At 46.6% G+C, this 16,954-nt stretch overlaps 1 protein-coding gene across 14 annotated transcripts in view; it reads left to right on the plus strand.

Annotated features, from left to right (window-relative positions):
* HUWE1 (HECT, UBA and WWE domain containing E3 ubiquitin protein ligase 1) overlaps positions 1 to 15,653 on the plus strand; it is a 171,255-nt gene extending 155,602 nt beyond the window's left edge. For 12 of the 14 annotated variants that reach the window (XM_047714756.1, XM_047714760.1, XM_047714757.1 and 9 more), the window contains 19 exons: positions 16 to 118; positions 893 to 1,439; positions 2,517 to 3,120; positions 3,821 to 3,942; positions 4,051 to 4,207; positions 5,624 to 5,756; positions 6,042 to 6,244; positions 6,847 to 6,974; positions 8,278 to 8,374; positions 9,310 to 9,465; positions 9,925 to 10,170; positions 10,467 to 10,584; positions 11,232 to 11,372; positions 12,336 to 12,623; positions 12,738 to 12,843; positions 13,381 to 13,498; positions 13,804 to 13,985; positions 14,250 to 14,440; positions 15,024 to 15,653. In XM_047714756.1, the coding sequence (XP_047570712.1) occupies positions 16 to 118; positions 893 to 1,439; positions 2,517 to 3,120; positions 3,821 to 3,942; positions 4,051 to 4,207; positions 5,624 to 5,756; positions 6,042 to 6,244; positions 6,847 to 6,974; positions 8,278 to 8,374; positions 9,310 to 9,465; positions 9,925 to 10,170; positions 10,467 to 10,584; positions 11,232 to 11,372; positions 12,336 to 12,623; positions 12,738 to 12,843; positions 13,381 to 13,498; positions 13,804 to 13,985; positions 14,250 to 14,440; positions 15,024 to 15,126 (3,743 nt within the window). In that variant the 3' untranslated portion in view covers positions 15,127 to 15,653. The remainder of the gene's footprint in view (positions 1 to 15; positions 119 to 892; positions 1,440 to 2,516; positions 3,121 to 3,820; positions 3,943 to 4,050; positions 4,208 to 5,623; positions 5,757 to 6,041; positions 6,245 to 6,846; positions 6,975 to 8,277; positions 8,375 to 9,309; positions 9,466 to 9,924; positions 10,171 to 10,466; positions 10,585 to 11,231; positions 11,373 to 12,335; positions 12,624 to 12,737; positions 12,844 to 13,380; positions 13,499 to 13,803; positions 13,986 to 14,249; positions 14,441 to 15,023) is intronic. The other 2 variants (XM_047714767.1, XM_047714764.1) reach the window with 2 other exon arrangements.
* Positions 15,654 to 16,954: the final 1,301 nt, after the last annotated feature.

Here is a 16,954-nt window from a genome sequence, read left to right on the forward strand (position 1 = left end):
TTTCTTTCCTTCCAGCTTTCACCAGTCGCCTCAGTGGCAACCGTGGAGTCCAGTACACTCGCCTTGCTGTGCAGAGAGGTGGCACCTTCCAGATGGGGGGTAGCAGCAGCCATAACAGGTACCTTTTTTTTTTTTTTTTTTTTTTGACGTTGCCATACCACCTCTCACTTCTGTTGCTAGTCCAACTTCCTTAATTTATAGGTGGAGAGACTGGATGATCTCTCTAGGATATTGCTTTGAATGAGTAGGGGAGCCAGATCTTTGGACTCCCCCTTCAGAAAGCCACAGTTTTGGGGTGGTGTAGCTACCATAGACCATAATCACAAAGTAAGGCAGAGTGGCAGCAGGTGCTAGCTATGGTTATAGAAAGGAAAGCCACTTGCCTAGAGCTTGTAACATCTAGGCTGTGGAAGAAGAAGAGCTCATTACTACCCAGGCTGAAGCAGACTGCACCTAACATGCCAAAATATAAAGGGAGTGATCAGTCCCAATGAGGCAAGCAAATCCCTGATAGGCTAGAGAAGGTAGGAAATAAGCATTATTGGTTTGTTTTTTTAGACCTTAAGTGCAGTCTGATTTCACCAATTGATAATATGGACACTGTATTGTAGGGTAAGTCATTTAACCTGTTTGAGCCTCTTGTTCATCATCTCAAAAATGGGCAGTTCTTTGGTCTTTTCAGCAAACCCATACTAGCTGGTATGCATTATAGAGTATTTGGTACCCAGTAGATAAACAAGAGGGCAGCTTTTCTTACTGTTAAGAACACTTAGACTAGACACTCTTCCCTTATGCCTCCTTGGAAGTATGCACCTCATTCCCCTTCCCTTGGCCTATACCTAATCCCCGAGCTCTAGCTGAAGTGTTACCTAGAAACCATGCTCTGTTCCAGGCCTTCTGGCAGTAATGTGGACACTCTCCTCCGCCTCCGAGGACGGCTCCTCCTGGACCATGAAGCCCTATCCTGTCTCCTGGTCCTGCTTTTCGTGGATGAGCCAAAGCTTAATACTAGCCGTCTACACCGAGTACTGAGAAATCTCTGCTACCATGCCCAGACCCGCCACTGGGTCATCCGCAGTCTGCTCTCCATTTTGCAGCGCAGCAGTGAGAGTGAGCTATGCATTGAAACACCGAAGCTCTCCTCAAGTGAGGAGAAGGGCAAAAAGTCAAGCAAAAGCTGTGGGTCAAGCAGCCATGAGAACCGACCGCTGGACCTGCTACACAAGATGGAGTCTAAGAGTTCCAACCAGCTTTCCTGGCTCTCAGTATCCATGGATGCAGCCCTAGGCTGCAGGACTAATATATTCCAGATCCAACGTTCAGGGGGTCGCAAACACACCGAGAAGCATGCAAGCAGTGGCTCCACCGTCCACATCCACCCCCAGGCTGCTCCTGTTGTCTGCAGACATGTTTTGGACACACTCATTCAATTGGCCAAGGTGAGGAGCTTAAACCCAACCCTTGGGGATGGAAGAGGGGGGGTCATAGCCATAACCTAGGTGAAATCTGAACTCTGAGAAAGCTAGCAGGTCTTTCTGCACTATTAATCCAGAGGCCCGTATTGTTTCTGGGAGTTATCCAGTAAATAATTTTGTGGGGTTCTTACTTTCACTTTTTTTTTTTAAAAGATTTTATTTATTTATTTGACAGACAGAGATCACAAGTGGGCAGAGAGGCAGGCAGAGAGAGGAAGGGAAGCAGGCTCCCTGCTGTGCAGAGAGCCCGATGCGGGGCTCGATCCCAGAACCCTGGGATCATGACCTGAGCCAAAGGCAGCGGCTTAACCCACTGAGCCACCCAGGCGCCCCTTACTTTCACTTTTTATAGAGTGCATTTTTTATAATTTTTATGCATTTGGTTATCAAAACAACTCTCAGTGGTCTGTATGATCCCCATTCTACAAATGAAGAAGCTAGGGTACAGAAATTTTTAATGGCTTTGTCATGTGGCTAGTAAGTGATGGACCTGGACCTAGAACCTGCTCCTTTTTTTAAAAAAGATGTTTTTATTTATTAGAGAGAGAGAGCACGAGTGGGGGAGGGGACAGGGAGGAGCAGGGAGCCTGATGTGGGGCTCACTCCCAGGACTCTAGGATCATGACCTCAGCCGAAGACAGACACTTAAACCAGCTGAGCCACCCAGGTGCCCCTGTTCAGTCTTCTTTTTAATAATCATTGCTGCCATTTTGGAGGGCCTACCTTGTACCAGGCACTATGTAAAATACATTATCTCCTTTAACCTTGGCAGTTTTTTGATAGAGCATGATTGTGCTCCCCATTTCTTAAGTACAGAGACAGATGCTCAGAGGTTAGCTAATCATCTCCCTACAAACCCCTTGTTTGCTTCTCTAGGCCACTTCACCATCAGTTAGATAAAACTCCTATATGATCTTTCTCCCATGTCACCAAAGCTATTCAGAAGAATGGTGTGTCTAGGAATCACTTGTCTCTCCTTATCAGGAAGACGTATTTTCTGTGTAGACCCTTAGACCAAGCCTGTCCTCCTTTTGCCGGCAGGTATTTCCCAGCCACTTTACACAGCAGCGGACCAAAGAAACAAACTGTGAGAGCGATCGGGAGAGGGGCACTAAGCAGGCCTGCAGCCCATGCTCTTCACAGTCCACCAGCAGTGGCATTTGCACAGACTTCTGGGACTTATTGGTAAAACTGGACAACATGAATGTCAGCCGGAAAGGCAAGAACTCCGTGAAGTCAGTGCCAGTGAGCGCTGGTGGTGAGGGGGAAACCTCCCCATACAGCCTCGAGGCCTCTCCACTGGGGCAGCTCATGAACATGTTGTCACACCCAGTCATTCGCCGGAGCTCTCTCTTAACTGAGAAACTCCTCAGACTCCTTTCTCTCATCTCAATTGCTCTCCCAGAAAACAAAGTGTCGGAAACACAGGCTAATTCTGGCAGCAGTGCTTCTTCCACCACTGTTGCCACCTCAACCACATCTACCACCACTACCACTGCTGCCTCCAGCACGCCCACTCCCCCTGCTGCAACCACCCCTGTCACTTCTGCTCCAGCTCTGGTTGCTGCCACGGCTATATCCACCATTGCCGTAGCTGCTTCGACCACGGTGACTACCCCCACGACTGCTACCACTACTGTTTCAAGTAAGTGTGGATGTAGGCTGGGAGCTTTGGGGTATGGACACCCACCTTACCCTCCACTCCCCCATCCAGGTATTCCTCCCTAATGATAGCAGTCGGCTTGGTTTCTGTTTGCGAGAGCCAAATGTGTTCCATTTTTGCCCTCCTCAGTCCCAGTTTTCTCTCTCCATCATTCTCTTCCCCACACTCATCCACTCACCCACACAGACACTCCTGAAGACCAGCGGGCATTCACTGAATGTGGCTTCCCTAGGCTAAGCACCAAAAGGAGGAGGAGAGAGAGAGAAAGTCCCTATTTTCAAAGAATTCCCAGCCTTTCCATCCTGTTTAGGGAACCAGTCTCAGGAAAAGGTTTAAGAGCCAGCAGGGTACCGTGTGAAAAAGGGTAGAATAGCCAGGCTATCCTAGGAAGTAAAAGGAATGAGCCCTATAGCAGACTGGTAAGAATTACTGGAAAAAAAGTTTTGAAGAGGGGGCTCCGATGGTAGGGAAACGATTGAGAAATGTTTGAGATTCTTTGTCACTTTAAAAGGTACAGTCATGAGAGTCCTTGACATCCCAAGTCATTTGGATTTAGCTTTGGTGGGTGGCTTTTCATTTGTACTACTTTACCATAGTGAAGCTCTGGACAGTTTAGTGATTGTCTGGTTCTGTCATGTGAGTTTTATTAGAGGCTTACAGTGTTCCATCTGATTCCTCAAAGCTTCTACAACTACTAAGGTCAGCAAATCTCCAGCAAAGATGGGTGATGGGGGCAGCAGCAGTGCAGACTTTAAGATGGTATCTTCTGGCCTCACTGAAAACCAGCTACAGCTCTCTGTGGAGGTGAGTCCAAGCTCTTCTGAATTCCTAAGATTGAGGGGAAAAAAGGTGGATGGGAATAGATAAAGTTTTGGTACTCAAGTTGAGGCTTTCCCTTTTTCTTTCCCCCAGGTGTTGACATCCCACTCTTGTTCTGAAGAAGGTCTAGAGGATGCAGCAAATGTGTTACTGCAGCTCTCTCGGGGGGACCCTGCGACCCGGGACACTGTTCTCAAGCTGCTACTGAATGGAGCTCGCCATCTGGGTTATACTCTTTGTAAACAGATAGGTAATAACCAGAGTAAAGCATCTTGTCTTTCTGAAGCTTTCCACTGAGGGGTCACCTCTTTATGGAAGCCTTCCCTGAATCTCCAGGTTGAATCAAACTCCTCTGTGCTTCTGTAGCACAGCCCCATCCTCTCCTCTGTTGCAGCACTGATAATACTGGGTTGTCATCTGTTTCCCTCTACTTATTTGTTCAGGGAGAACAGGGCTGGGCTTCTCTCTACATTCCCAGTGACTGGCACATACCTTGTAATCAGTGCTTAGTAAAGGAAAATGAGTACATATAGGACCAGCAGTGCTCTTTTGCTTCTCCATTCTGGGCACTTATAAGAGCCCTATGATGAGCCTGCTAAGGCAGCTTCCCACCTCAGAGATACACCTGCACTTCACTTAGGCTCAAGAATCGAGAGTCCAAGTGGCAGATATCCTCTGCCTTTGTGCAGTTGTGAGGGTACAGAAGTTCTAAAAACACTTGTAAATTGTCTGGTTTTAGTCTCCCTTCTGTTGTTAATCAAGAAGAAAACTAAAACCCAGGGCGATAAACCGATTGAATTGAGGAGTAGAGCCAGATTTTCTTTAAGCATAGAGGGTCTCTTTGCTCTCTCCCACCCCCACCCAATCATGGATCTCCCTAGATCTCAGCTGCCTGCTTAGTTATCTCCTTCTCACAAATGTGCCTGGAACTGAGGTGATATGGGTATTGGTTAGACTGTATAACCCAGAGTATTTGTTACATGAGAACTATAAGGTTCTTCCAGAAGGAATTTGGCCAGTCTCTGACTTCTTGAGTCCTACCATTCAATACCCCTGGACCAGGCAGTGTCCCACCTACTCTACTGCCATTATCTCCTAATATTCATTTTTTTTAAAGATTTTATTTATTTATTTGAGAGAGAGACAGTGAGAGAGAGCATGAGCTAGGAGAAGGTCAGAGAAGCAGACTCCCCGTGGAGCTGGGAGCCCGATGCGGGACTCGATCCCGGGACTCCAGGATCATGACCTGAGCCGAAGGCAGTCGTCCAACCAACTGAGCCACCCAGGCGTCCCGATCTCCTAATATTCAAAACTGCCTTGTGAGGTTAGTCAGTGTTAGTCTCATTATCAAGATAGATTAGTGAACTTGGAGAGGAGTTTAAGCAATTTGCTTGAGATCACCTCAGAAACCGATACTTTTCCCCCTCTGCACTGAGCTGCATTTTGTGTAGATTGAACAGATTGCTGAGGCAGGGTATATTGGTAGTCTCTGAATGGCTGATCCATGAACATACATAGTAAGGTGAACAGCAGAATTCCTGTTCACTCCAGATTCTCTGCAGCTGAGCAAAGAAGATAGCCTGGGCAGGTTTCTTGGAAAAGTTTGGCTTTCAGCTCCTTCACTGGGGGAGTCTCTGAACACTTGCTGGCTCCTCTGCCTGACCAGGTACCCTTCTGGCTGAGTTACGGGAATACAACCTAGAACAGCAGCGACGAGCCCAGTGTGAGACCCTCTCTCCTGATGGCCTGCCTGAGGAGCAGCCACAGACCACCAAGCTAAAAGGCAAAATGCAGAGCAGGTGGGTGGTTGCCACCCATTTGGCTGTGGGGCTGGAATCTGGGGTATTCTAAAAGGTGGCTCTTATTGGTTTCCTGGTGGTGGTGGTGGTGGTGGTGTTGTTGTTTCCCCTCTTTGGGCAGATTTTCTTATCTGTCCTATACATGCTTTACCTTATTTTTTCCCACTTCGGGAATTTCCTTCTGAGATTCTTTAACCCTCTGGTTGACACCAAAAAGCCCTGCTCGCTCTGGATGTTTATGCTTTGATGCTGTCAGTATACGCAAGCCACCTCTACACCATCTAGGTTTGACATGGCTGAGAATGTGGTAATTGTGGCATCTCAGAAGCGACCTCTGGGTGGCCGGGAACTCCAGCTGCCTTCTATGTCCATGTTGACATCCAAGACGTCTACCCAGAAGTTCTTCTTGAGGGTACTGCAGGTCATCATCCAGCTCCGGGACGACACACGCCGAGCTAACAAGAAAGCCAAGCAGACAGGCAGGCTAGGTATGAAACTGGAGTGTCCAGTTGAGGGGCAGGGTTGGTGGTGGCAAACTCAGAGTCCCTGGAGGGCAGGACTTAATGTCATGTTTCCATCCTGCTTAACCTTTTCAAAAAAGGAAGTGATGATCCTTTCCTAGGCTGTTGATGGCTGCGTTCTATATGTCACTCAAGCTCTCTGCATAGGAAATTCATTAGGGCAAGTGAGAATTAAGGGAGAGTGGAAATCCGGCAAAGAAACTGGGGGCAGCTCTTTTGTTGAGCAAGATTTAAGGCACTGAGTGTCACCTTTCTGCTTCTTTGATCACTTTTGACTAAAACATTGCAGCCATGTTGCCTCAGCTGTGGCCTGCCAAATCCTACCTCTTTTCCTCCTGTCCCACAGAACTCTCTCCACCTGCCACTATCCATCTGCCTAGCACCATATTCCCTGCCCTTACTTGTAATGGTAGTTCTTAGTGCCTGGTGAAGAGCACTCTGAAGCTGCCTGAGCTGAAGCTCAAAGACTTCAGCAAGATGCCCTGTGGCAGCCCAGAAGATGGGAGAGAGAATATTGGGCATTCCCTCTTCTACTTTTTATATCTTGCCTTTTTTTTTCTTTCTCCCAGGTTCTTCCGGTTTAGGCTCAGCTAGCAGCATCCAGGCAGCTGTTCGGCAGCTGGAGGCTGAGGCTGATGCCATTATACAAATGGTACGTGAGGGTCAAAGGGCGCGGAGACAGCAACAAGCAGCAACGGTTAGCATGATGCCTGTGGCCCCTCATTCATTTGTCTCTCTCCCCTTCCCCACCACATTATCAGTGGGGTTTCACTGCCCTTACCTTGTATGCTTTTGCATTAAGTTTGCTGTATGAATGCTTCCGGACAACAGGGTTACTTTCTATTGATGTTTTCTCTACTGTTTGTTCATTGTTTTGGATTGATGTGATTTAAAGCTTGGCCATCATACCCCACTCCCAGCTATCCAGTCAACAGTGGCGCTTTTGCAAACTGCATAATGCTTAGTGTCTGGGTTCTGAGGGGGTGTGGGATAAAGGTTTTTCAGTCTCATGGAATAATGCGAGTACGTCAGGAATCCTGCCCTTGTAATGCCCCCAGGCTTGGTATACATCCCATGCAGCCTCTTCTAGGCTATAGCTGGTCCATCTACCCTGGCCTCTGCTTTTGTTCTCCATACTCTCTTGGTACCAAGGCACCTAGGCACTTAGGCACTGTTAGGAAGAAACCTTCAGGTTCCTAGATAACCAGCTCATTGTTGGGATCCCAGCACAGAGTGGCTACGGGAAAAGCCTAGCCTCATGTCTATATGCTGTGGCACTCTCATTGTTTTCCTGTCCTTGCAACATGCAAGTCACCTTCCCAAGATCTGGGAAATAAAGGTATCCTGAGGCCTGGTTTTTCTTTGCATATTACTACTATTAACACAGTATGATTTCATTGAGCATGCTGAGAACATCGTAGAATTTGAGGGCTGTGACTCCCAACACAGTAGAAAGGGAAAACAACTATTATTCTGGAGTATTTTCTGCACCATCTTTCCCATACCCAAAAGGACAGATGTTGGCTTTGTGAATACTCCCACCCATCAAAGGTTGTCCCTTATTTCTCCTTTTCTGAGCAAACAGAAACAGAGAGCCAAACCTATGGTGTGCTCACCTGAGTTGTGTGTGTGTGTGTGTGTGTGTGTGTGTGTGTGTGTGTGTGTAAGTGTAATCTGTTCTCAGAAGAAGTCTTCAGGTCTGGTGTCTAACTAGACATAACAAACTGGACATAGGTCTGGAGTACAGTGGAGGCACTGCAGGCATCCAGGGAGCTTTTTGGAAAAGTTTGCTAGCTCAGGGTGGAGGACGGCAAAGGAGGTGGGAAGGCCATTCTTTTGTTCTAGAAAGCTACAGAGTTTTTTGACCAGATAAAGGAAGCTTTATCTTCTAAGCTTTCCAAACTTAGGATGTATGAGAATGGGTAGAGCCAGCCTCTAGCCTCTCCCTGAGGAAAGCAGAGTTGCACCCTTTTATGTGACTTTGTCTCCCTTTTATCCAGTCGGAGTCAAGCCAGTCGGAGGCCTCTGTCCGGAGGGAGGAGTCACCCATGGATGTGGACCAGCCATCTCCCAGTGCTCAGGATACTCAATCCATTGGTCAGTACTACTTCCTGTTTCCAGTACAGCAGAAGAGAAAGCCAGTCTGCTGCATCCCCTGTTCTCTATATACATAAGCTTAGTGTTTTCCAGTTTGTTCCAGTAAACGCTGGCTTTTGTAAATGTTAATAGGCATTTACCAACCAAGATCACGGACTGTCACCACCTCACCCTTTCTGGAGATTCACAGCATATACTACAATTCCTGTAGTAAAGAAACTGTGATGTGATAATGTTAGACATGGAGACAGCATATGTTTGAGTGGTGGCTCTGCCATTTACTAGCTCTGGGACATGAAGCAAACCTCTCTTAGCTTCAGTTTCCTTGTTTAAAATAGGGATGTTCATAGTTAAGATTGAACAAGTGAACACACACCCATATATATAGCACTTAAAACAGAACCTGGCACATGGTGGGTGCTATTAGTAGCAGCATTTCTCAAAAGTTAATTGTACTTACAATGCCCTCTTAACACATTTCTGTGGAATAGGGTTGTCACAGGACATCCGTTTTTGAAATGCATTAAATCATATAATAATCCATAGATTCTTTGAGAGCTAATGAGGCAGTGAGTAAACCAGCTCTGTCTATAGTAGTCACTGGCCACATGTGCCTGTTGAGCACTTAAAATGTGGCTTCTGCAGCTGTGGAACCAAAATTTTTATTGTATTAATTGTATTTGATTTAAATTTAAATGTCAGGTGGCTCCGTGGCACAATGGATAGCGCATTGGACTTCTAAATTTAAATGTCATCCAGTGTAGGACTGGAGCTTGCTTTCAGATATTGCTCAGTTATTACTTAGTAGCCAGTGGGCCAGTCCGCTTGATCTGGCATTGGAAATCTGGATTAATGGCCTGCACATTTGGTCTGGGAAAAAGCTAAATGAAGGAAAAACCTCAAAGCTTTCTCTCTCTCCTTTCTGTGGCCTGTAGGCTCAGATGGAACCCCACAAGGGGAGAAGGAAAAGGAGGAGAGGCCACCTGAGTTACCCCTGCTCAGTGAGCAGCTGAGTTTGGATGAACTGTGGGACATGCTGGGAGAATGTTTAAAGGAACTAGAGGAATCCCATGACCAGCATGCGGTGCTAGGTGAGTTGTGGCCTTTGGGCCAAGGTCCCACCCTGCTGATCTGCTCTTGGGCCCTTTCTGCCGGCTCAATTTTCTTCCTTCCAGATCACCCCCCCCCCCCCCGCTCAATGTCTCTGTAATGAGAATTCAAAGGAGAGGTGTTTTGTCTCACTTCAGTATCCAAAAAAAAGATTGGCTCTTTCTTACAGTAGCTGTATCTTTTCACTTTTCAGATCAGGGGAATCTTTGTAACTGGTTGCCTTTTTTTTTTTTTTTTTTTTTTTCTTTTTTTTAAGTTTCAGGGAAGCTCAGACTTTCTCTATGGCTTCATTTTTCTTTGCTACCATTGTATTTCTCCTATAAGTTTTCATTATTTTTTCTAACATATGGTGCCTCTGTAATTTGATTATGAAGAAAAAGAGGTTTATATGTTGAAGTTTCTAAAGTAAAATAACATTTCCCTGTCATTCCTACCCCCAGTGCTACAGCCTGCCGTCGAGGCCTTCTTTCTGGTCCATGCCACAGAGCGGGAGAGCAAGCCTCCCGTTAGAGACACCCGTGAGAGCCAGCTGGCACACATCAAGGACGAGCCGCCTCCACTCTCCCCTGCTCCCCTAACCCCAGCTACTCCTTCCTCCCTTGACCCATTCTTCTCCAGGGAGCCCTCGTCTATGCACATCTCCTCAAGCCTGCCCCCTGACACACAGAAGTTCCTTCGCTTTGCAGGTACAGGGAACTCTTAGGCCCATAAAAGGCGGCTTCATTTTTTACAGGGTCACTTTATTCATAGCTGTTTTCATAGGGGAGAGGCGGTGAGGGTGCATGTATGAGTAAGTGTGTGGTGGTGGGAGGAGAGAGAAAGGGAGAGAATGAAGCTAGTGATATAGGGCCTGGGTTTGAAAGCCCTTTTATGCCACACGGTCTTTTTTCCCTGAAACACAAGAGAGTTGCTGTCTGGTTGGCAGTAATGTAGTCTCTGGGAGCCAAGATGTGCTGATTCTTGGTGTCCTTCCTCCCCTCAGAGACTCATCGCACTGTGTTAAACCAGATCCTACGACAGTCCACCACCCACCTTGCTGATGGGCCTTTTGCTGTCCTGGTAGACTACATTCGTGTCCTCGACTTTGATGTCAAGCGCAAGTATGTGTCCTGGAGGCTGTGGGTTGGAAACTTTTCAAATGGTATCTCTCTTCCCAGAAAGGGGCCAGAATTCCTCCTGAAGGAGTGTTTTCAGGGAAAAGAAGTTTCCCTTGGTGGCAGCCCTTGGAATGGTGCTAGGCAGGAGGGAGGAGGTTCATCTGTGCCACTGACCATCATCATACCTAAATACTCCCTCTCCTTCTCCATTTCTGTCTCCATTCTTCAGAGAAATGCAGTCCTTTGTTTAATCACATGACTTCTAAAGTTCCATTCCATTCTTTGGGGTCATACAGGAGGTGTGGGTAGCCACAGTACACTTACAGCAGGGCTTGGGGGCCGCGGGGGCTCCACAGCACTCCCGTCATCCTTACCCTTCTCTTTTCTGTGCACCTACACGTACTGCCTGCTTGTTGCAGATACTCTGTGCCGCAGTCTCTGTGGGACTTTATGCGGGAGAGATGGGAACATTTGGTGTTGGTAATGAATGACCCACCTCTCCCGACTACTGGGTGCTTTTCACCTTCCCCTGGGGAGCAGATGTTTGGAAGATGGGAGAAGCATCATTGTAGGTCTTCATTCTAATCAAGCAAACAGAAACTTGGTCTGCCACACCCAATCCTATATTCCTTCCTTCCCTACCTCCCAAGATATTTTCGCCAAGAGCTAGAACGTTTGGATGAGGGACTCCGGAAAGAAGACATGGCCGTGCATGTCCGCCGTGATCATGTGTTTGAAGACTCCTATCGTGAACTGCACCGGAAATCCCCTGAAGAAATGAAGAATCGATTGTAAGAGCCCAGAACGAGAAAAGACAGGATGGGAGGGTGGAGGATCTTCCTACGTGGTAGTGAAGGCTTTCTCCAGTGCCAGATGTGCAGGGGAACTCCAGAGGAATTCCAGATAGGAACCCAGTATAGGAAATCTCACTGAGCTGTCTCCTCTCTCCTCAGCCTGGTCTCATGAGACTGGTCTTCTACTAGCTAGCTGGCCCTTGAGCTGAGCTACCCACCAATTCCCAGAGAGAAGAGTCTTTGGCATTTACAAAGATAGACCCGATGACTTCGCAGAGAGTTTTCTATTATACTAGGAATGGGAAACCTGCTGAGCAAATGCTATCCAGGCTTGGGGGAGACCACACTTGCATGAGTGGCCCCTCATGAAATTGGTAATCACTCACTGGTAACTCTGAAGCTGCCTAGAGGAGACCAGCAGTTTATAATAATAATAGTGTCATGAAAGCCAGTGAGATGATAGACCTGTTGGTGTAGTTTGATGCTCCTGAGCTCAGGAACCTGATTCCTCCTCTCCCTCATAGCATGGGCTCACCATCCATGTTACCACATAGGAAGTCAGGCTTCTGAGATAGACTGGGCCCAGCTCCTCCACCACCAAATCCTTACAGACATCAGACTGAGCTCAGGCCTCTCTGACACCACTTGACAACTCCTCTCCCTGCTTTCCCTAAGTGAGGCCCTCATTTAAACCTCTGTACCTTTCCTTTTGCTGTTTTCTGGAATATTGATAAGCTTTTATTGATAATTCAGTGTATCTTTTCTATGATGCTTTCTTGTCCCAGATCCCCACCGTTCCTCTGGGCTTTCCTGGCACTCTGCATTCACCTCTGTTCTCTGATCCTGCACTCCCCAGCCACTGCTTCACTCACTCACTCATTCACTCACTCGGGTCATGCTACATAAATGAATGGATTTGTGCTGGGCTTTCTGCACATCTGTTTCTGGTCTCTTATGCAGGTATATAGTGTTTGAAGGAGAAGAAGGGCAGGATGCTGGAGGGCTCCTGCGGGAGTGGTATATGATCATCTCTCGGGAGATGTTTAACCCTATGTATGCCTTGTTCCGTACCTCACCCGGTGATCGGGTCACCTACACCATCAACCCATCTTCCCACTGCAACCCCAACCACCTCAGCTACTTCAAGTTTGTTGGACGCATTGTGGCCAAAGCTGTATATGACAACCGCCTCCTGGAGTGCTATTTTACTCGGTCCTTCTACAAACACATCTTGGGCAAGTCTGTCAGGTGAGGAATGTGGCACAGGATCCACATTCTCACTTGACAGGTCCTTTTCTTGTGTCCCACCCCGGTACTTCCTCTCCTCCAGCCTAACCTATGACTCCAATTGTGGTTTTCTAGATACACGGATATGGAGAGTGAAGATTACCACTTCTACCAGGGCCTGGTTTATCTGCTGGAAAATGATGTCTCCACACTAGGTTATGACCTCACCTTCAGCACTGAGGTAGGTCGAGAAATCTTGACCGCAGCACATCCTATCTAGTCCAGGAAACCCATTGGGGGACCACCCTTGAACTGGCACTGGATAAAGTCTCATGCCCCATTCCCCATCTAGCAGTGAGCAGTGGGTATTTGCATGAGACATCACAAACAGAAAAACCAGGATTTTGTAAAACAATCCAGGGTGTTTCCTAGTTTCCTTTTTTTTTTTCTTTTTTTTTTTAAAGAACTGTTCAGTACAGTATTTTTCATTCCCAAAACTAGTTCATTATAACATATTTAAGTGAAAAACAGTAATTTTTAAGGTTACTCTTCCTCCAAATTGTTTTCCATAAAGATTGTGCTATGTCATGTTACACATGTTAACCATGGCTTTTCCCTATTACAAAGTTATGCACTCATGATAAAGGACACTTTTTTATGACCTTGCTTTGTCTTTCTGCCCAGGACATGTCAAAGAGTTCACGTAATCCTAGGTATCTATATAAATCCCATCCTAGACCAAGCCTGACATGAGTGATTGGTATTTTGGGTATTCTAGGTCCAAGAGTTTGGAGTCTGTGAAGTTCGTGACCTCAAACCCAATGGGGCCAACATCTTGGTAACAGAAGAGAATAAGAAGGAATATGTACACCTGGTGTGCCAGATGAGGATGACAGGTAGGGGAAATGTCCCTTAGACTCCTTATTGTTCATACGGAAGAGGTCAGGCCTCAGTCATTTCACAGATACTGTTTTTTCTCTTTCCCTGTGCCAGCCACAAGTGTCTGGCACAAAGAGTCTACAAACATCTGACCAAAAAATACTTCCCTTCATCCACCTCCATTCAAGGGCCAGAAGCAGTGTTAGGTGAAACAGGCAAACCATTCAGCATCCTCGTTGCAGTAGAGCCAGACTGAGGATCTCTGACCTCTTAACAGTTGTGTGAGTTTAGACACCTCATGGCTTGTTGGTTCTCTCCCCAGGAGCCATCCGTAAACAGCTGGCAGCTTTCTTAGAAGGCTTCTATGAAATCATTCCAAAGCGCCTCATTTCTATCTTCACTGAGCAGGAGTTAGAACTCCTCATATCAGGACTGCCCACAATTGACATTGATGATTTGAAATCCAACACTGAATACCACAAGTACCAGTCCAACTCTATTCAGGTGAGCTGCTGCTGGCATCCTTCCCCATGTCCCTAAGCAGTGCTAGTTGGTATGACCCCACATAATTCAGCACTGTTAGGGGGCAAGGGAATATAGGTGACAACTTACTTCTACCTAACTCTTCATCCTTCCAATACGTGTTTTCAGGGGATGTTCTTGCCCATCTTATGGAATGAAAGAACTGAAGCCCATTTCACAGTAGGGACTTGCCTAAGATTCAAGATTCCAGCCCCTCACACTGACTTCTTGTGTCCTCTCCCATAGATCCAGTGGTTCTGGAGAGCATTGCGTTCTTTTGACCAAGCTGACCGTGCCAAGTTCCTTCAGTTTGTCACGGGTACTTCCAAGGTGCCCTTGCAAGGCTTTGCTGCCCTTGAGGGCATGAATGGCATTCAGAAGTTTCAGATCCATCGAGATGACAGGTCCACAGATCGCCTGCCTTCAGCTCACACATGGTAAGAGAAAGGGGTTGTTCTTCTTTTTAGCATTCATACTGAGCTTGCCTGTTGGTTGCTTCTAGACCCCTAACCAAGGGCAGGAACCCCAATCTGGCCCCAGCTGTGCTAGACCTGGGGTAGTGCATAATTTGGTAGTTTTGTGGAAAAGGTGACGTTTGAGATGAGAAGCTGGCCCAAATTCAGTGAGGCTGGGGAGACATTGTGGGTGAGCACTGCCACATGAGAGCACAGTGTACTCCAGGGCTCAGCTGGAGCAAGGAGTTAGAGGGAACAGAATGCTTAAGGATGTTGATCAGCAGAGGTTGGATCACCAGTGACCCCAAATGCCTCTTTGGAGCTTGCATATTAACCCATAGTGAGACTATGGTGTTTAAGGACTGACAGGGTCAGATTTATGTTTTAGGAGCCTGATGGGCAGTATTGGGGCCAGATTAGAGGAGGGAAAACGAGGCCTAGGACAAGATTTCAAGTCTGCAAGAGAGGAAAAGTTTCCATCAGGGAGGAGAGGTCAGTGGGCACCATGGGAACATAGAGATTGTGGCTATCTTTTGTCACAAACTGGTATTTTTTCTTTCTCTAGTTTTAATCAGCTGGACCTGCCTGCCTATGAGAGCTTTGAGAAGCTCCGCCACATGCTACTATTGGCCATCCAGGAGTGCTCTGAAGGCTTTGGGCTGGCCTAATAAGGCCCCGCCCACCACTGTGGGGTTTTTCTACCATTGTTGGACCTGGGAATTGGGGGGAAAGAAAAACAAAAAAGAACCAGAAAGAAAATGTCAAAAACCAATAAATGAAATCCACCAACTCACCATGTGTGTGTCCCAACTTCCCCATCTTCCCAAGCACATGCCCATTCCCCCTCTCCTGCTCATTCTCTCTCCCTCTCTCCCTCACCTCCTCCTCCCTGTTCCATGCCGTCCATGATCCCCAGCCCATGTGTTAAAAAGGCATTAGCCTTTGCAGGGACCTATTTGTCCCAACTGTTTGAACAGTGTGCTCCTCAGATTCTGTGTTCAGAAGGATTTGCTGCATTGAGACTTGAAACCTTTGGATAGGGGAAAAATTATATATATATATATTTTTTTGTTCTGTTTGCATTTCTTAATTTGTGCTTGGAATGTGTTGATGTGCACAGCTAATGATTCAATGCGAGACAAGATTGGCGTCTGTGTTGTGGAGGTTTCAAATAAAGAGCACTCTTCATAACTCACTTTTCACAACGGAGTTTTTTTCAAACTTAAAAGAAACAACTCTTGAACACATGCTAGACATCTAGAGAAAAGATGCAAATGGACTCTCCAGAAAACCATCTTTGCCACCACCACTGGTGCATCTTCCTTCTTCAAAGTCGGTTTCCCCATTGTCAGGAGAGATCAGCAACCACCAGGAATTGAGGGGAGCCTGTTTTTTAGAATGGGATCTGCACTTGAGGGCAGTGATGGTGTTACAATTTGCAGCCAAGGACAAAGCATCACCTTGCTTGAGGGGAACAAACCAGCAAGTTGTAAGAAACATTCTGAGAACTCAACCCAACTGACAGTTCTATATGATGAGCCTTTATAACGGCCTCAAGTGTAGAGCTCAGTTTAGAATTTTTATTTCATTTAATGTTTTAGGTTTTCTAACAAATTTCAGTAAGCAAGCAAGCAATTGGACCAGCTCTCCAGAACAATCTTCCCATCCATTTTGGTTTTGTTTCGTCATCTGCCAATCTGTTCACAGATCACCCAGTAGCCTCTTGGTTTTTACTCCATCCAGCAGTTAAAGCTGGTCCGAGGACTTTGATGGTTCCAGCTTTCAAAGAAAATAAAGGTTTAGTTAGAAAAATAACCCCAAGTGATGCTTGCTTTGTGTGTTTTTTCTCATTTTCTGAGGCTCTGTTTTGTAAAGATTTTCTCCTTATCCCTTATCCCCTTGGTCCTGATGCAAATGGCTGCTAGACATTTTCTCCCTTTTTTAAAATATTCACACTTGCCTGTGCCTCATTCTGCTGAAAACTGAGAAGACAGATGAACTGACTCTGTCCCTGCTATTGAATTTCCGGTCAAGGGGGAAGGAGACTGAGTAGTTCTGTGACAGATGGAGGGAAGGGGTCCCTAGGTTCCCAGAGCAGAAGTCCTTGACCTAGCCTGGAAGGTCAGGGAAGGCTTTCCATTGTCAGGCACTCATGAGTTGAATCCTGGCTAGGAGTTAAGATTAAGGAGGGGAGGGTAATCTAGATCAAGGTAGCAGGAGTCCAGCTGATGGCACAGCTTGAGCAAAGGTTGGTGGCCTGCGATGAGGCTGGGAGTCCAGCAGAGCTTTGAAATGAATAAGCAGAAATACAGTGGAATTGATAAGCTTAAGAATGGATTCCTCGAAAAACCAAAGTAGAAAGAAACCTCTGACATTTAAATTTGGGAGGCATAGGGTTCAGGAGTTGGGTGTGGAAGCTGGGAGCACAGATGGAATAACCCTGAAGAAAAGAATCTAATTCAGTGGCATCCTACAAATATTTAACATGTCTAAGCA

This window comes from Lutra lutra, chromosome X (genome assembly GCF_902655055.1).
Source record: "Lutra lutra chromosome X, mLutLut1.2, whole genome shotgun sequence".
Taxonomy (NCBI): Eukaryota; Metazoa; Chordata; class Mammalia; order Carnivora; family Mustelidae; genus Lutra; species Lutra lutra.